The sequence below is a fragment of the Cladophialophora bantiana genome (genome assembly GCF_000835475.1).
Source record: "Cladophialophora bantiana CBS 173.52 unplaced genomic scaffold supercont1.5, whole genome shotgun sequence".
NCBI lineage: Eukaryota > Fungi > Ascomycota > Eurotiomycetes > Chaetothyriales > Herpotrichiellaceae > Cladophialophora > Cladophialophora bantiana.
Window position 1 is genome coordinate 1,685,523 of NW_015971579.1, and position 18,481 is coordinate 1,704,003.

Consider the following 18,481-nt stretch of genomic DNA (forward strand, 5'->3'; position numbering starts at 1 on the left):
AAGGCTGGGTGATTGTCAAATTTGGGATTCGGAGGCGGCGATCGGACGACATCTAAGTGAACAAAAAAAATTCGAGCGTGTCTTCAGGACTCGAAGATCAGCTCGAGACGCACCTCATGACAGGCTGGTCCGTCAAGTGGGTTGCTATTGGTGTAATCCATGGATGGTATGGAATTGAAAGCGTTGGCGGAATGTTTTGGGCATTAGCCTATATGGGTGAGATCTATTTGAGCAGATACATTAGACGTTTTTCGGCGCAGCGGGGGCGGGTGGTAGTTTAGTCTTTAGATGAACCTCGCCAGGGATTTTGGTTATTTACTGGACGGACAAGAATGTGTTTGCGTCACTTCTGCCATCCCTGATCTGTTCCTTTGCACTCGATTATGTAGAAAACCCAGATGTATCAGGAGTTCGAGGTGAGCACTGAGCACAGGGGGCGTCGCCCACGTGTGAAAAGATGGCAGTCTTCAAGCGATTTTTGACTGACTTGGCGATATCATCAGGGTATTTTCGCGGCTTTGCTAGTTAAGACTGAGAACAGTGTCCAGTAAACGGATAGCATTGATCTGTCTTGAGAGATGCGTCTATCTTTCTGTCTCATAAGGGAGACTTTTCTGTTGATATAGACGTTGACCTTTATTCACAAGGCCATTCCTAAACATTCCATCGCGACGTCGAAGATGGGTGGACACGTTTCCGGGCGAGACTGCCCAGGTAGTTGATGATCAAAACCTCAACCACAAGAACTGATGCGGCTTCATATGAATTCCAGCCTTCCGCAAGTTAATCATATACCCACTGACCAGGTCCATTGTCTCAGCAGACATTCCCATAAACCTGTCCCGGCCGATCCACTGGGCTTCGTCCGAGAAATTACAAAGACACAGCACGTTCGAATTGGGCCCCGGTCGTTGGTACCCAAGAATCGCGGGATTGCCGGTGTAAAAGCCAATCGCCCTACCACCAGCAAGCTCCTCTGTGGTTTTGCGCAGATGTATTAGGTGTTTGATCCCAGCAAAGATTTTTCCTGGGATGGTGTTGACGTCGTGCCGCTCGGTATAACGTTGCTCGGGATAGCAAGGCCGATTGACCCATCTGCTGTCATCCATTTTGGCCGGGTCGTTGAGGTAGCTGTAGTCGTTGAGTTGACCGAGTTCATCGCCCAGGTAGATGAGGGGGATTCCGCCTGTGCTCATGGCGATCGAGTACGCGAGCAATATCCTCTCGATGGCGTGGTCTTGCATCGACTCTAAACCCGCTAATGAAGCCGTGGTGCCAGATATTCTGCAATCACCTGTCCTCGGATTGTCCTGAAATGGTACCCCTCGAGCAAAGCTGCCTGGATGGCGGTTCACGAAGAACGCATTGAGAAATTTTCTGTGATTCAGACCGTCCTTGCCAAGTTCTTTTGCATCCTCGTCAGAGAACGTCCAGCCAATGTCATCGTGAGATCGGACATAATTGACCCAAGCGCAGCCTCGCGCTAAATTGTGTCTCCGCTCAATAGCTTGAGACAACATTGAGGCGTCTTTGGTTGCCAGCGCTTCCCACGTCAAGGCCATCTGAAGCGGATTGTAAGACAACTGGCACTCGTACCGGTCGATGTATTGTACCACAAAGTCGGGGTGGACAATGGCCTCAGATTTGAAAAGCACAGACGGGGCTGCAATCCGACATAGAGCGTTGAAAGCTCGAAGCAGTTTGTGAACCTCTGGCAGATTCTCACAGTCCGTGTTCATCTGTTTCCACATGAATGCAACGGCATCCATCCGGAAGAGGTCGACTCCAACATTGGCCAGGTACAGCATCTCGCCGGCCATGGCTCTGAATACCGCCGGGTTCGAGTAGTTGAGGTCCCACTGAAACTGATAGAAGGTCGACCACACGAATCGGCCGTCCCCAAGCTGGATGAAGGAGCCAGCGTGATCGTCTGGGAAAATTTCTCGGGTTGACCGTTCAAAGGCCGAGGGAACATTTCGATCAGGGAAGACCCAATACATGGCAGAATGCTCCGGATCGCCTTCAGCTGCGCGCTTTGCCCACCGATGCTCGTTCGAGGTATGGTTGAAGACCAGATCAAGCACTAAGCTGATTCCTGCTTTTCTCAACTCAGTTGCCAACTCCCTCAGCTCCTCGATTGTCCCCAGTTCGGGCTGTACGTCTCGGTAGCTGGACACAGCATACCCGCCGTCATTGAGAGGTTGAGGTGCCAAGAACAAAGGCATCAAGTGTAGATATGTCAGTCCCAACTCTTTGAAGTATGGGATGCGCTTTTTGATGCCAGCCAAGTTGCCAGCGTATCGGTCGACGTAGCAGACCCCTCCCAGCATTTGATTCGAGAGATACCACTCGGGGTCAAGTTCTCGCTGTTTGTCAACCTCTTGTAAGTCAGGGGATCTGTCCTGCCAACTCTTCCCGCACATAGTTATCAGATCGACGAGTTGATCAAGGCAATCATGTCGGTAACCATACAGCTCGGCAAAAATGGCAAAAATGGTGATGAAGTTCATGTCAAGCCTGGCGAAAAAGTCCTTATCCTTGAGAATCGAGATTCCAACTTTGGTCTTACTTAGCTCCTGGAGTATGTAGGCTTTGGCGGCTCGCGCCTGTTGCTCGATAGAGAGACTGTTCATGGGTGGAGGATGCAAGCGTGTAATTTCTTTGTGCCGCGAAAGATGCTGGTGAGACGCCGAGGGCAACTGTACAAAGGCCACGGGAACCGTCAGTAGTGATGAAAAATGAGAGATCATGATTACCTTTTGGGTATTTGAGTCTTTTCGAGTTGGCCTCCCCTGAGAGTCCGGCCGTGAGAGAATTCATCGTCGGCTTCTAGAGGCTTTCGGGTGTTTTCTTAGACGTCGCCATCGTCATGGAGCTTGATCCTGTGCAAAACGTCCTGCCGGCGCTTCTCTCGGCCAAATTGTGCCTTTGCCAATAACGCCGAGCGAGCGAGCGATTGACTTGGTTAAACCCTCTTAGAGCTATTTGCACTTTTCAGAGGACGCAACCATATGAGCATGAAGTTTCTGAGGGCATTTTCAGGACACCTTGAGAGGGACGGGGGCAGGACATGGGCGGTAATAAGAAGATGCGGGTTTTTTGACGGGTGGGATGTAACCAGAAAGGACAGCACGCTGGACTCTATTGCGTCGGAAGACTCTTAGGTGGTTAACCATGAAAGGACGTTATCCCTCACGAATCTTGCACACATGTCCACCATTGAAGAAAGATATTTGTATATTTCCCAAGTTGCGCGGTATTTGGTAGGATGAATTCTGTATTCAAACAATACAAGAGATCTATTATGCCTCATGCATCAGCCCTCAGGCTCTTGGTTACACAAATGCCTTATTCATTCCATCAATCCCTGAGACCTCCTATTCTCCGGCTGTGAGGCGCCACAACGCACTGAAAACAAAGAAAAGAGGCAGCCAAAACCACGCTCATGGGTTTTAAATCATCCGCCAAATGTGTACAATGCTAACCAATTCCTTGGACCTGCTCTTCAAAATGCAGACACAGCAACAGCAATTGCCTGGCTCTCACTGTGGCTGATGCTGACATTGACGTTCTTGACGCCAGCCTGCTTTGCTGCCTCGAGCGCCGCACCATGGAGAGCAACCTTGGGTGCTCCGTTCTCATCGGCCAAGATTTCAATGTCGTGCAGAGGGGCTCCAGCTCCCTTGCTGCACACGCCCAAAGACTTGAACACTGCTTCTTTCGCACTCCATCGTCCTGCATACGAAGCTTGAGGAGATGGAGCCTTATTGCAGTAAGCCCGTTCCTGCTCGGTGAAATTTCTCGCGACAAAAGTTTCGTTCTCGATGTTAATGGCTCGGATGTCCTCGACATCAACACCAATCTTTGATCCTTCTGTGGCGTTAGCTTGCGTCAGAGACTCAAGCATGGCCTTCGTCTCCAGGGCGTGGGGGCTTGGGGTCTTCTTGGGTAGGGCAGGATGGTAGACAAGCTCGCCAGACTTCTTGTCGGCAACTACGCGCTGCTGAGGGTTGAGGAAAACTTTCTGCATGATCTCGTCCGGATACGGTGCCTTGGTCTTCGCAACGAACACAGTGTTGTTGATCATGCCGTTGTGGAGGTATCTGTACGCTTTCTTCTGTCTGGCCTCAACCTTGACCTTGTAACGCTGGAATTCCGCCTCATCCAGCGTAGCATAAAGGTACTTGGGGTGGATACCTATGGCTTGGGCGCCTTTCTGACCGAAACCAAAGGAAGTGACAGAGAATGCTTTGATGCCATCGGTCTGCAGGGATCGGCTTGGGTAGACGATGTAGTCGAATTTCTCCATCGCCTGATCAACATTGTCGGCATTCCGGTTTCCAGGAACCAGACCGCTGTTGAGGACTTGCAAGCAGCCGTTGAACATCCAGGCGCCGGCGGCACCCTTAGGATGACCAGTCAGGTACTTCTGGAAGATACCAAGCATGGCATTGCCCTTCTTGCGGCCAAGGTGCGCCATTTGTTTGCAGAGAACCTCAGATTCGTTCTTGTCGTTGGCAACGGTCGAGGTACCGTGGAAGGAAGCAACATCGAGGTCATCGATCGTGAGGCCCCAAGTAGCCAGGGCGCCACGGAGGGGAGCAATGGTGGGATCTTGCTTCCAGAAATTGTTGCCTAAGCTAAACTGTGCCTCTTTTTCTTGTCGGATTGCCTCGCGTTCAATATGCTCGGCTCGCTCTTGCATGTACTCGGCCTCGTTGAAACCGAAGCCGGCTTGAGCCTTCATAGCTGCAACTTCCTCGTGGAGGTACAGAAGTTCGGACTCTTGCCAGTTCTTAATGGCACGTCTTCGGAGCTCGAGCTGTCTCTTGCGGTAGTTGATGTCCAGCAGGGGCGATGGGAATTTGCCAGGGTTCTCCCGAGCGGTGGTCAACACACCTTGCCCAGGAGCAGGCACAGATCGACCAATCTTGTCGGTAGCAGTCGAGACAAGGCCGAGAATACCGTAGATAGGCGTTCCCATGTCTAGAGCAAGGCGGGCCGACATAATGATTTGCATACCGCAGCCTTGGGATTCCATGAAGCCGTTTCGGGTCGTAGTAGCAGGTCGAGACATCTCCTTGGGCGTACGGCCGTGGGCAAATTCGTCTTCAGCGTTGCTAGTGGCCTTCATGTTCGCAAATTCGTAAGACCCCTCTTCTTGGAAGTCATCAAAGCCACCAACGAAGCAAACACGCGCCTTTCCTTCGACGATAGTCTCGTAGCCGATATCAATTGATTCAACAGCTGTTGCACAAGCACCCACAGGAGTCTTGATCGGACCAGTTGATGACAACAGCAACATGTTGACCCAAGCGGCCATGGTGTTGATGAAAGATTCCTGCAGAATATCCTTCTGAACGGGCTTGTCCATGAATCGATCTTTGTACATGCCACGAAGTGCGGTGGTACCACCGATGCCGGAACCGACGCAGTTGCCTACCTCAGACAGATGTACGTACTTGTAGAACTCGTATGGGTCCGTAACACCAGCTGAGAGGAGAGCTTCCGCTGTGCAGACAAGGACAAACAAGGTGACTTGGTCCACTTGCGATATGATGTCGTCCGGAACACCATACGTCTTGGCGTCCCAACCAGTAGGGATTTGACCAGCGACAAGACGATCAAATCTCAGGGCTTTGGGGATTAGAAGGGTTGCCCCTTTCTTGAGGCGGACGCTGTACTCTCCAGATTCCAGCTCAAAGACCTCGACCTTGTCGCCGTGCTGTCGCTTGAATTCTTCAGCAGTCTCCTTGGACGATTCGAACTGATCAAGGTCTTCTTCGATTTGGATTTCCTGGAGCAGCTGCTTCTTCTTTGGATCATAGCCATTGAACAATTCGGGCTCAATAAGACGGATACCAGAGTGTTCGAGGATGTGCTTCTCATATTTGGCTTTGACATCCTTGTCGTCGACAGGCTCGCCAGTCTTGGTGTCGACCCAGCCGGAATATGACTTGCCCTTGAGAGGGCCATTGTGGTTCTTGATCAGGCCCATCATCCAGGCCATCTCGACGCAGCCCTCCAGTGAGAATTCACCGTAGGCTTCCATTTCCCACCTTGTGCGAGAATTACCCCAAGGGCCAACCTCAGAGAAGCCAGTGACCACAACAACCTTGTCAAGATCAACCATGCCCTTGAGCTTGGCGTTGAGAGGTTCCACTTCCTTCTGCCAGTCGGGAAGCTCGGGGAATTCGAATTTCAGGTTGGCTCTGGGCTCAATGGTAACTTTCTTGTAAAGGGCCTCGCTGTCCTCGCCGTTGACAACCTTGTTCTCCAACGCGGTCTCCTTAGTCACGGCCTGTCGGATGGCGCTTGTCTCCATGATCTCAGCTCGAAGCTTAGTCATTAGGTCCTTGAGATCTGGCAAGAATTGCAGACCGCCGTTCAAATCGGCAAAGACAGGTTCTTGTTGGCATAGGTCGACAATGGCAGGAGACATTAGGCCAAGCAGGTTAAATGCCATCTCTTGTTGTGAGAAGGTCCGGACGCCGTACTTCTCAACTCCGTCGGCCACGATATTGTTGCCGCTCATCAGACCGGTGCCACGGGTCCAGCCAATGACTGCGCCGCAGATTGTGAGATAGTCACCCCAGCTCTCCGAAGACCAACGGTTGAACAGAGTCTCCAATGCAAGCTTGGACTCAGAGTAGAGACCGTCGTTACCAAAGGTACCGTGGTTTGGTGAAAGAGGAAGCATAACTTGAGCCGGTCGAGTGTTGAAGCCACTCTCGAATTTCTTCGCTTTGACGTAACCAAGAAGACGGATCAGGTTGGTCAACATGATACGGTGAGCAAGCTCCGACTTTGAATCGATACTGTCGATTTCGCGGCCATTCTCGGGTATAGCAGCGAAAGGCACAATGTAGTCCAGATCCCAGCCAAGACCCTTCTTGGTATCGTAGATGTAGTCAATGAGGGCTTCCACGTCCTGCCTGCTTCCTTGGTTGAACGGCACCACGACAAGCTGAGAGCCACGACCACCAAATCGAGCATACATTGATTGGTAGTACTCAGTGACCTCACGGGAGTAACGGCTGGTGGTGACAACGACTTTGGCGCCACCGCTGATCAGACCCTGTAGAACTTCGGCTCCGATGGAACCGGCACCGGCGCCAGTCATGAGCGCCATCTTCCCCTGAAAGGTAAGGCCTGATTTCGCCGCGTTCTCCAATCCCTCGAGGTAGATGCCGGTTAGCTTCTTGCTGTACTCCCAACCGTGCTGTTCCTTCTTCTTGAGATGCAAGAACGGGATTGTCTCGGTCTTGCCTTGCTTGACATTTCCGTTCATGGTAGCTCGAGGTAATCCGTTGCGGCCGGGCTTCTTGATGTCGCCATTCTCCTGTGGCATGATCTGGGACTCATTCATCGCCAAAGCACGAACAACATCCTTGTACAAGGTGTTGAACTGCAACTGAGAAGCTTTTGATAGCTTGTGCTGCTTCCGGATCAACTTGTAAACATTGCGAAGGTCGTTCTGCACCTTGGTCCGATTGCTGTATTCGGAGATCTTGCCACCATCAGCCATCTCCCGCACATAGTGCTCGAGTTTGCGGGCGCTTTGGCGAGGAACTTCTTTGTAATCGAGGTTCCCTCGAGCGTCGATAGTAGTCTGGGGACCGGTGGGGACCATAACGTCCTTGTAGACCGGTGCTTCATTCAAAACATCCTTGCAGTTTTCAATGAGCTGCTCGCCTAATTCCTTGGCTAGTTTATAAGTCTCGCCTCGCTCGGTTGGGCAGTTGTCAATATGATATTGCATATATTCGATGAGGGTTGGGTTTGATCGGTTCATGATACGGATGCACTGACTAACAATTTCTCGGTCGACGGCCTTGAGACGGCCGAAAATGATGTCGTAGTACATGCTAAGAGCGTCTTGTCGAGCCCAGTTCCACGAGGAGTCGTAAACACGGGCTTTCAAGGGGCTGAATGAAGGTTCAATTCCCGAAGCGTAAAATTCGCCATGTTCTGTGTTCCACAGATCGAGTTGCGCTTGGAGGGCCTTGTTTGCCTCTTGTGAGCCGACGAAAGCCTTGTCACCGGCACGCAGATCCATCTTGAGGTAGCGGGCGAACAGTTCAAGTTGCTGTTTGAACAGGGCTCGTTGATCTTTGGTCAGAGCGTCAATGGCAGCTGGATCCATCATCATGCCAGCACCAGCGCCAGCAGCAGCAGCGCCAGCAGCTGAGGCTGATGATAGACTGATTCCTGCTGTTGCCGCATATTTCTGGGCCACATCACCGAGGTAAGTCTTGGCATCGTTTTCCGAGCCTAAACGCGAAGCTGGCTCCATCGTGAGAGCGAGCAGCAGAACACCGTCTTGTCGGCCCGGCCCAAGGCCAAAGCTATTTTCGAGATGCTTTCTGACAGCCGTGATATTGAAACCACCTGGCATTTTGGAAGCCACCAAACGAGCGATCAGCGACTGAGACTGCTTGCCTAGCTGACCATTGAATGTTGACTGCATAGAAGCACCTAGTTCGTCTAGAGGAGTGTCTTCTGGCTTCTCTGGCGTTGAACCAAATTCCTTGCCCAGGTCTCCGAGGATTTCGTTCTGCAGAGTCGATTTTCCTCCGACTAAATCCTTGATTGCTTTGCCGAGGGGAATATCTGCAAGTGGTTTCTTCAGTTTCTGGGCGACCAACGCTCGCAAGATGTCGACGGCTGCAACTGGAGCATCTGGCACTGCCACAGCAGGTCCAGCGCTGGCCGCTGCTGCTGGAGGAGCCGCGGCTGTGGTAGCAGGAGCAGGCGCCGAAGCCGCCGGAGCGGAAGATGAAGGTTGGGCAGCCGCTGGAGCAGCTTCCTCCTCTACCGGATCGACATCATAGTAAATTTCTTTCAGATCCTTATTGTAAGCCAACACTTGCCGTGATAGCGAGGTGGCAGCATCATAGGTCTCGTATTTGGAAGCAAGGGTTCTTTTGGCCATTCCGCCGAGGGTATCTGCGGGACCAATTTCAACAATTCTTTCTGTTCTATTCTTCTCGAGGATAACATCTTGGGTCTCAATCCACCTAACAGGCGAGGCAAACTGATATGCCAGCAGCTCGACGAGGAGCGTGTGGGCGAGCTCTTGCTCGACTTCGGGACGCATGTTGGGCGGTATATTGTAGAATTCAGCAAAACGTGAAGATTTATTGTTTCGAGTCTGAGGTTGGGACTAGGAGGTCGACCTATTGCCCGGTGCTGGATGAAGTTAATCAGAGCAGGGCAATGGGTGAGCACAGGCTGGGCCAAGCGAAAGGAACTGTGCTTCGTCTAAGAATCCGAGTCGGTAGCTGAATGGACGAAGGAGAGGATGAGATGTGAGGAGGAAGGACAGGATGCGGAGGAGCTGGAAGGAAGGAAAGTGATGAAGTGTTGGAACTTTCAATCTTCGGTTGTCCTGTGGCTTCGGGACAGAAAAAGTAGTCCGCAACAATATGGCGACAAGTCCACGGACAAGAGGGTTGAACAAGGTATGGGACCGATGAGGACAAGCGGCGAGAAAAGTGAGTTATGGCGATTTCGAGTTGGTTTTGGTTGGGATGGAATCTGTCAACCCTGTATGCTGTAGCCGGCCGCGGGTGAGAAAAAAGTGACGGGCCTCCCAGCAGGTCCAGGGCACAAGGGCAAAACGCGAATGCTGGAGATCTTGTTGGCGGGCTGGTTCAATGCACGAATCAGCCTGGTAAGCTTGAACCATTGTTTGTTGGAGACTGGATGGTTGAGAAAGGAGTGGGAAAGGGAAAAGAGTGGGCACTGTGGACACTGTGGGTAAGCCGAAGTTGGCCGGGCTGCCACTCGGCGAGTCTGGGCTCCCCCACGAAAATTTTTGGGGAGGCAAAAAAAGTGGTAGGCAGCCGAAGCAGCCTCTGTGCCCAGAGAGCAGCAGGAAATTGGAGAAGCAGTCTGCACGGCTACGTAACGTTGAGGTACGTCGATGTCACCTGTGGCTGGGCAACTGAAGCTCATCTTTCGAAAGAACACCGTATCCTTTTCTCTTTGCAGATACGAAAAACGAACAACTTAGTGCACCACCTGTTTGCAGCCGTAATCTCGCTGCCTATTTGCACCTACTCTTGATCTTGATTAGTATGGCAAGCAATGGATCACGCTGTCGTCGTCTTTTCCTTTCTTCCGTCAGAGGGTTGAGAAAAAGGCGATGACGCCGTTGCATCGGTCCCTGCAGAAGCGCGTTGCCCACCAGAATTTTAGCTTGGCCTAAAACGAGAAGGGGGCCTCATCCGGGAATTACCATTGGCTCAGATGTGGTGAGGGACCGCCCGGAACAAGGGTCCACAAGGCCCCGAGCGGCGTGAGGCTGGGCATGGATGGGCCCGAATCGGCTCGAATAGGTGTGCTTTGGGGTGCATTGGGGTTGCTGAGGCACCTGCGGCGAACCAGGAAAAACTTTTGTGCTTCGCTCAACAGACACACGCAGCAACTTCGGCCATATTCGTATCGCAAATTACCAGATCCATCCAACATTGAACTCCCCAATAATACACACAGCTCTTCAGTGTCTTCCGCTGCTCCAGTGGCCGCCTTTCCCTGCTCCTCAATAACTAATCCTATCGTCCTACTCAGCCGGACTCGCTTCCTGCTCTGCCATAACCTCGATCAGCGCACTCCTTCCAATTCCCCTCCTCACTCATTTCCTTCGCAACAATCCAGTCTCAAGTGGCATTAGCTTGCTCACTTCGATAGTTCAAACTCCTTCACACCCTCGCACAGAATCAGAGACACCCCATTCACGACAGCAACCATGTATTCCGGCGGTGCGACCGGTACTCACACACCTCGATCTTCCCAGAACCTCCGCCCTCTCATCCTCACCCATGGCTCTCTCGAGTACTCCTTCCTGATACCCACCGGCCTCCATTTCCAGGCATCACAGCTGAAAGATGCTTTCAATGCCTCACTCCCCGAACCTACAGATGAGCTGGCCCAGGATGACGAGCCTTCATCAAGTGCCGAGCTGGTCGCTCGCTACATTGGCTTCATTGCCGCTGAAGTCGATGACGACGAGGAGGCCGCTGGCTTTGTTGAAGTGCTCAAGGTAGCCCTGAACGAATTCGAGAGAGCTTTCATGCATGCGAATGATGTACACGCTCTGGCCGCAACGCTACCCGGGATCACAGCAAAGAAAAACCTGCTCGTTCAATGCTACTATGCAGGCCGCGCAGCAGTCGCACGACCCATTAAACCCCACGACTCAGCTCTACTCAGAGCCGCAGATGACGAGGAGGCCAGTATCTTCACTGTTTTTGGCGGTCAGGGCAACATTGAAGAGTATTTTGAGGAGCTGCGAGAGGTCTATACCACATACCCGTCTTTCACCAGAGATTTGATTGAGTCCTCGGCCGAGTTGTTGCAGACTTTGGCCAGAAGTCCGAAAGCAGACAAATTCTACACCAAAGGCCTGGACATCCTTAGTTGGCTCGCTGACAAGGAAACCCAGCCCGACACCGATTACTTGGTTTCTGCGCCTGTCAGTTTGCCACTGATCGGACTGGTTCAGCTTGCCCATTATCAAGTGACCTGTAAAGTCCTCGGGAAGACGCCCGGCGAGGTCAATGAGCGCTTCAACGGCACGACAGGCCACTCGCAGGGTGTGGTTACCGCTGCCACCATTGCCACAGCGACCTCATGGGAAAGCTTCGCAAAAGCCGCCAGAGATGCCATTACCATGCTCTTCTGGATTGGGATGCGGAGTCAGCAGGCCTATCCTCGCACGAGCATTGCTCCGTCAATCCTCCAAGACTCGCTCGAGGCTGGGGAAGGCACTCCCACACCCATGCTTTCGGTGCGCGATCTGTCAAAGAAGCAGCTTCAAGAGCACATTGATGCCACCAATGAGCATCTGCCCAAGGACCGACATATTGCCATTTCCTTGGTAAACAGTGCCCGGAACTTCGTTGTGACTGGTGCTCCCATCTCTCTGCACGGCCTTAACCTCCGACTACGAAAAGTCAAGGCTCCTACCGGTTTGGACCAGAACCGCATTCCCTTCACGGAGCGTAAAGTGCGCTTTGTCAATCGGTTCCTGCCAATCACTGCTCCTTTCCACAGCCCTCTTTTGAGCGAAGCATACAAGCAGATCCTCGAAGATCTGGGCGACCTCAGGATCCCTGCCTCGCGTCTGAGCATTCCAGTGTATGATACGAACACCGGCGAGGACCTCCGCGCCCAGCAGGACAAGGATGTGGTCCCAGACCTCGTGCGGATGATCACGCAGGATCCTGTTCACTGGGAACAAGCTACAGTTTTCGAAGGCGCCTCTCACATTATCGATTTTGGCCCTGGTGGAATTTCAGGCCTGGGAGTCCTCACCAACCGCAACAAAGATGGTACTGGCGTCCGCGTGATTTTGGCAGGTGCCATGGATGGGACGAATACTGAAGTCGGATACAAGCCCGAGCTCTTCGACCGCGATGAAGAGCATGCGGTGAAATACGCAACCAACTGGGTCAAAGAGCATGGACCCAGACTCGTCAAGACGTCCGTCGGCCAGACTTACGTTGACACCAAGATGTCCCGCTTGCTGGGTGTGCCGCCTTTGATGGTTGCCGGCATGACTCCCTGCACCGTCCCATGGGATTTTGTCGCCGCGACAATGAATGCTGGCTACCACATTGAACTAGCCGGTGGCGGCTACTACAACGCAAAGAGTATGACCGAAGCGCTCAACAAGATCGAAAAAGCTATCCCTCCAGGACGAGGCATTACGGTCAACTTGATCTATGTCAATCCGCGTGCTATGGGCTGGCAAATTCCTCTTCTTGCTCAGCTCCGCGCTGATGGTGTTCCCATCGAAGGTTTAACGATCGGTGCTGGTGTGCCGTCGATCGAAGTTGCTCAAGAGTACATTGACACTCTTGGAATCAAGCATATTGCCTTCAAGCCTGGCTCCATGGATGCAATTCAGCAAGTAATCAACATTGCCAAAGCAAATCCGACATTCCCTGTCATTCTGCAGTGGACTGGTGGCCGTGGTGGTGGTCACCACTCTTTCGAGGATTTCCATCAGCCGATCATTCAGATGTATGGTCGTATCCGAAAATGCCAGAACATCATCCTCGTGGCAGGCAGTGGTTTTGGTGGATCCCAAGATACTTACCCTTATCTGACTGGTACCTGGTCGCGCAAGTTCGGCTATCCGCCTATGCCGTTCGACGGTATTCTCTTTGGTAGTCGAATGATGACGGCAAAAGAGGCCCATACTTCTACCAACGCGAAGAAGGCCATTGCTGAAGCTGAAGGCGTTGACGATACTGAATGGGAGAAGACATACAAGGGACCAGCGGGCGGTGTCATCACCGTCCGGTCAGAAATGGGTGAGCCGATCCACAAGCTTGCGACCCGCGGTGTCAAATTCTGGGCAGAAATGGACCAGAAAATCTTTAGCTTGGACAAGAAGAAGCGAGTCGCAGAGCTTAAGAAGCAGCGCGAGTACATCATCAAGAAGCTCAACGACGATTTCCAGAAGGTTTGGTTCGGCAAGAATTCTGCTGGTGAAACCGTAGACCTTGAAGACATGACCTACGCTGAAGTGGTTCGGCGCATGGTTGAGCTCATGTACGTCAAGCACCAGTCTCGTTGGATCGAGGTCACCCTTCGCAACCTCACTGTCGATTTCATTCGCCGAGTAGAGGAACGATTCACTGTCGGCTCCGGGAAGCCGTCCCTGATCCAGAGCTACGCAGAATTCGAGAACCCTTTCCCAGTCATGGATAAGGTCCTGGCAGCCTACCACGAGGCCGAAACTCAGTTGATCAACGCGCAGGATGTCCAGCATTTTCTCTTGTTGTGCCAGCGGCGCGGTCAAAAGCCTGTGCCATTCGTCCCCTCCTTGGACGAAAATTTTGAGTTCTGGTTCAAGAAGGATTCCCTTTGGCAATCCGAGGATCTGGATGCTGTGGTCGATCAAGATGTCGGCAGAACATGTATCTTGCAGGGCCCTATGGCGGCGAAATACTCAACCAAGGTTGACGAGCCAATCAAAGACATTTTGGACGGTATCCATCATGATCACATTAGGGGTCTGATTCAAGACTTCTATGGTGGACGTGAGTCTGCTGTTCCAGTCATCGAGTACTTTGGTGGCAAGATCATCACATCCGCAGCGAGCGTGGTCGAGCTGGACGGCGTCACTGTTATTCCCGACGGCTCTCGGACCACATATAGGCTCTCAGCATCGCCATCCGCCACACTTCCCGATGTTGATGCCTGGATCCAGCTTCTTGCTGGCAAAAATTACTCATGGCGACACGCATTCTTCACAGCCGATGTTTTCGTTCAAGGCGCTCGTTATCAAAACAACCCCATCAGGCGTATCTTGGCCCCCACCCGAGGCATGACTGTCGAGATCGCTCACCCCAAAGACCCTTACAAGACCACAATCATTGTCAAGGAGCACAGCCAGTCCGGAAAGATGGTCAAGACGCTCGACATTAGCCTGTTGGGCAAGAACGAGATCGCAATGAATATGTGGGAAGAGCGAACTGCAGAGGGTGATGCTGTTGCCCTCCCATTCCGATTCATCTACCACCCTGAAACTGGCTATGCCCCAATCCACGAAGTAATGGATGGTCGCAACGATCGCATCAAGGAATTCTATTATCGGATTTGGTTTGGTGAAAAGGATGTGCCATTTGATACACCTACCACGAACGTCTTTGATGGCGGCAGAGCGACCATTGTCACTCAGGACGTTGCTGATTTTGTTCATGCGGTAGGTAATACCGGCGAAGCTTTCGTCGACCGTCCGGGCAAGGAAGTTTTCGCACCCATGGACTTTGCAATTGTCGTCGGCTGGAAGGCCATCACCAAACCGATCTTCCCTCGAGCCATCGACGGCGACCTGCTGAAGCTTGTCCATTTGTCGAATGGCTTCCGCATGCTTCCTGGCGCGGAGCCTTTGAAGGTTGGCGACGAGCTGCACACATCTGCCCGGATCAATGCGGTGCTCAACCAAGACTCTGGAAAGATGGTCGAGGTTTGCGGCACCATCACTCGCAGAGGGCAGCCGGTGATGGAAGTAACCAGCCAGTTCCTCTACAGAGGTACCTACACGGACTTCGAAAACACCTTCCAACGCAAACAGGAGACGCCGATGCAGGTCACTCTCGCTACTTCCAAGGACATTGCCGTTCTCCGGTCCAAAGAATGGTTCCATCTCGATGAGCCGGACATTGACTTGCTGGGACAAACTTTGACGTTCCGTCTGTCGAGCTTGGTCCGTTTCAAGAACAAGACCGTCTTTTCGAGCGTCGAGACTGTTGGCCAAGTCGAACTTGAATTACCTACCAAGGAAGTCATCCAAGTTGCTTCAGTCGAGTATGAAGCAGGCGTCTCGCATGGGAACCCGGTGATTGACTACCTCCAGAGGAACGGCCAGACCATTGACCAGCCCGTCAACTTTGAGAACGCGATCCCGCTGAGTGGCAAGACTCCTTTGACTCTGAGGGCTCCGGCTTCAAACGAGACCTACGCTCGTGTATCTGGCGACTACAATCCCATCCACGTGTCGCGTATCTTTGCCAGCTACGCCAACCTTCCTGGCACCATCACACATGGCATGTATTCCAGCGCTGCCGTTCGGAGCTTAGTTGAGACGTGGGCTGCGGAGAACCATATTGGTCGTGTCCGAAGCTACCATGTCTCGTTGGTTGGCATGGTACTGCCCAATGACGACTTGGAAGTCAAACTCGAGCACGTCGGCATGGTGGCTGGTCGGAAGATCATCAAGATAGAGACGACCAATAAAGAGACCGGCGACAAAGTTCTCCTCGCGGAAGCTGAGGTTGAGCAGCCCGTGTCATCCTACGTATTTACTGGTCAGGGCTCGCAGGAGCAAGGCATGGGCATGGATCTCTACGCCCGCAGTCCCGTGGCGAAGGAAGTGTGGGATCGAGCTGATCGGCACTTCATGGACAACTATGGTCTGTCCATCATTAACATCGTCAAGAACAACCCCAAAGAACTCACCATCCACTTTGGAGGGCCGCGTGGCAAAGCCATCCGTCAGAACTACATGGCAATGACATTCGAGTCCATCAATGCTGACGGCTCCGTCAAATCGGAGAAAATTTTCAAGGAGATCAACGAAAACACCACGTCATACACCTACCGTTCACCTACTGGTCTGCTGTCTGCCACGCAATTCACCCAGCCAGCCTTAACGCTGATGGAGAAGGCCGCTTTCGAAGATATGCGCTCCAAGGGTCTCGTCCAGCGCGACAGCAGCTTTGCGGGCCACTCTCTGGGAGAGTACTCTGCTCTCGCTTCCATCGCAGAGGTCATGCCCATTGAGAGCTTGGTGTCAGTCGTGTTTTACCGCGGGTTGACCATGCAGGTTGCCGTGGAACGTGATGAGCAAGGGCGCAGCAGCTACTCCATGTGCGCCGTGAACCCTAGCCGCATCTCCAAGACGTTCAACGAACAGGCTCTGCAATATGTCGTGGAGAACATTGCTGAAACCACCGGTTGGTTAGTGGAGATTGTCAACTACAACGTTGCTAACATGCAATACGTGTGCGCTGGTGATCTCCGCGCGCTCGACTGCTTGACCAATGTGCTTAACGTTCTCAAGATGCAAAAGATTGACATCCAGGCCTTGATGCAACAGATGTCTTTGGACGACGTGAAGGCTCACCTGGTCGAGATCATTGGCGAATGCCGCAAGAGGACTGAAGCCAAGCCACAACCGATCGAGCTGGAACGAGGGTTTGCCGTCATTCCACTCAAGGGCATTGATGTTCCCTTCCACAGTACCTTCTTGCGATCCGGAGTCAAGCCATTCCGTTCTTTCTTGCTGAAAAAGATCAACAAGACGAGCATCGATCCGGCGAAATTGATTGGGAAGTACATTCCCAATGTGACGGCAAGACCATTTGAAATTTCCAAGGAATATTTCGAAGAGGTCTACCGATTGACCAACTCACCTCGGCTGGCGAAGATCTTGGAGGATTGGGAGTCGTATGAGAATGCCGGAGATGCAGGTGTCAGACGGCTCTCGTCAACGGTGGCATAATTATCTAGAGCAGTGTCTTTGACGGTTGATGGGGCGGGGGTTGTTTTTCTTTTCCGAAGGTCTTTCCGAAAACGGAGCGAGTCTAGCGAAAAAGAAGGCGCTTGGGAAGTTGAACAGGGTATGCAATGGGTCAGCATGGGTGAACTATAACAGCATTAGATTTCTTTTTTTTTCCCCTCATGTAGGGATAGTGGCGAAGACAACAGGTCCAGCATATGTACCACTTGGAGATAATGAAAGCGGCATTCATTACTCTCAATCAATCTATCAGAGTGTAACGGAGTACAGTTCTTCCTGTCGCAAGACCGAGTGAAGAATCCTCGTTGGCTGTCTGCTGCTATATATATATATCCCAGCCTCGACTAACGAAAGTGAAAATGAATGCAAGCCATCAGGATCTATACCCAGATCATTACCTTGCTCGTTTCATTTTAAGACAGGAGACTTTCTGAGCGCTGCCCTGCTCTTTTTTCTCTCCTTTGTATGGTGTTCAGTGGCACAGATAGAAGAGATATACACAGGTCTTGTTCCATGATCCTTCTGAACAAGAACAGAGCATTCAATACACTCATTTGGACCACAACAGCCACGTTCTTTCACCTTCAATATTCCACCAGATCCAGCCAGCCAATTTTTCAATCCCAGCACACGAGGAAGTAAGACAACAAAGATGGCCGACATTGACGTTAAGAGCCAGACCTGTCACAATGGAAAGGAAGGTGCCGTTGCCTCGCCTAACGCCCAGGAGGCGGCGGGAGAAAAAAGAGAGGACAGGGCCCTTTTCAATTATGGCTATATTATTATCGCGGTTCTGAATGCGATTTTCTTCTCCTTGACACTTTATGGTACGTATCCCATAAGCACCACCATGACTTGGACAACGATTCATTTATCTTTTATATATACACCTGGGAGATTCGTAATGCTCTCTGGTGCTCTGCTTAGCCTTGAGATTCCAACAGAGTCGGTCACGTGGCAGCTTTACGCTTCCACCTGTCTCGTGTTATCTTCCTTGTTGGGTCTCCTTCTGACCTCCCTAAGGTCAGGTCGTAACATCATCGACGACTAAAGCCCTGAGGTCCTCATATTGTTTATTCTATTTTCACTCGAATCTAGCTCGTGCATCGTCGCGTCCTTCAGACAGTCCGACGAGTCGGTCGTATTATTTATGCGTGGTTACACCGCTTCCTTCGGTATGGATCCTCTCACGAGCTTGATCTATAAGAATGTTTACTACTCGGCAAGATTCCTACACCAGCCTCTAGACTTTTTGACCTTACAACAAGCCGGCTCCGTCCCTTGGGATTAGGGTGGTGCCGCTCTAGGCGGATTGATATCACGTGATGTGACTGACATTGGAGTCCATCGCCTAAATTCGGCAAACCACGTGATGTTACTTGGTCAAGAATTCGGCTCAGCCCTTCCTAGACACCCGATCCGAGTACTTCCTTGGTCAAT

At 52.0% G+C, this 18,481-nt stretch overlaps 3 protein-coding genes across 3 annotated transcripts; 1 reads left to right on the plus strand and 2 right to left on the minus strand.

Annotated features, from left to right (window-relative positions):
* Positions 1-725: 725 nt before the first annotated feature.
* Z519_04218 (uncharacterized protein) lies at positions 726-2,633 on the minus strand (the record flags this gene model as incomplete). Its single annotated transcript, XM_016761964.1, has 1 exon — positions 726-2,633. The coding sequence occupies one exon, from the start codon at positions 2,631-2,633 to the stop codon at positions 726-728; it is 1,908 nt and encodes a 635-aa protein (XP_016622302.1).
* An 872-nt stretch (positions 2,634-3,505) lies between these two features.
* Positions 3,506-9,100, minus strand: Z519_04219 (fatty acid synthase subunit alpha; the record flags this gene model as incomplete). The annotated part of the gene is made up of 1 exon (XM_016761965.1): positions 3,506-9,100. The coding sequence occupies one exon, from the start codon at positions 9,098-9,100 to the stop codon at positions 3,506-3,508; it is 5,595 nt and encodes a 1,864-aa protein (XP_016622303.1).
* Positions 9,101-10,753: 1,653 nt separating this feature from the next.
* On the plus strand, positions 10,754-17,023 carry Z519_04220 (uncharacterized protein; the record flags this gene model as incomplete). The annotated part of the gene is made up of 1 exon (XM_016761966.1): positions 10,754-17,023. The coding sequence occupies one exon, from the start codon at positions 10,754-10,756 to the stop codon at positions 17,021-17,023; it is 6,270 nt and encodes a 2,089-aa protein (XP_016622304.1).
* Positions 17,024-18,481: the final 1,458 nt, after the last annotated feature.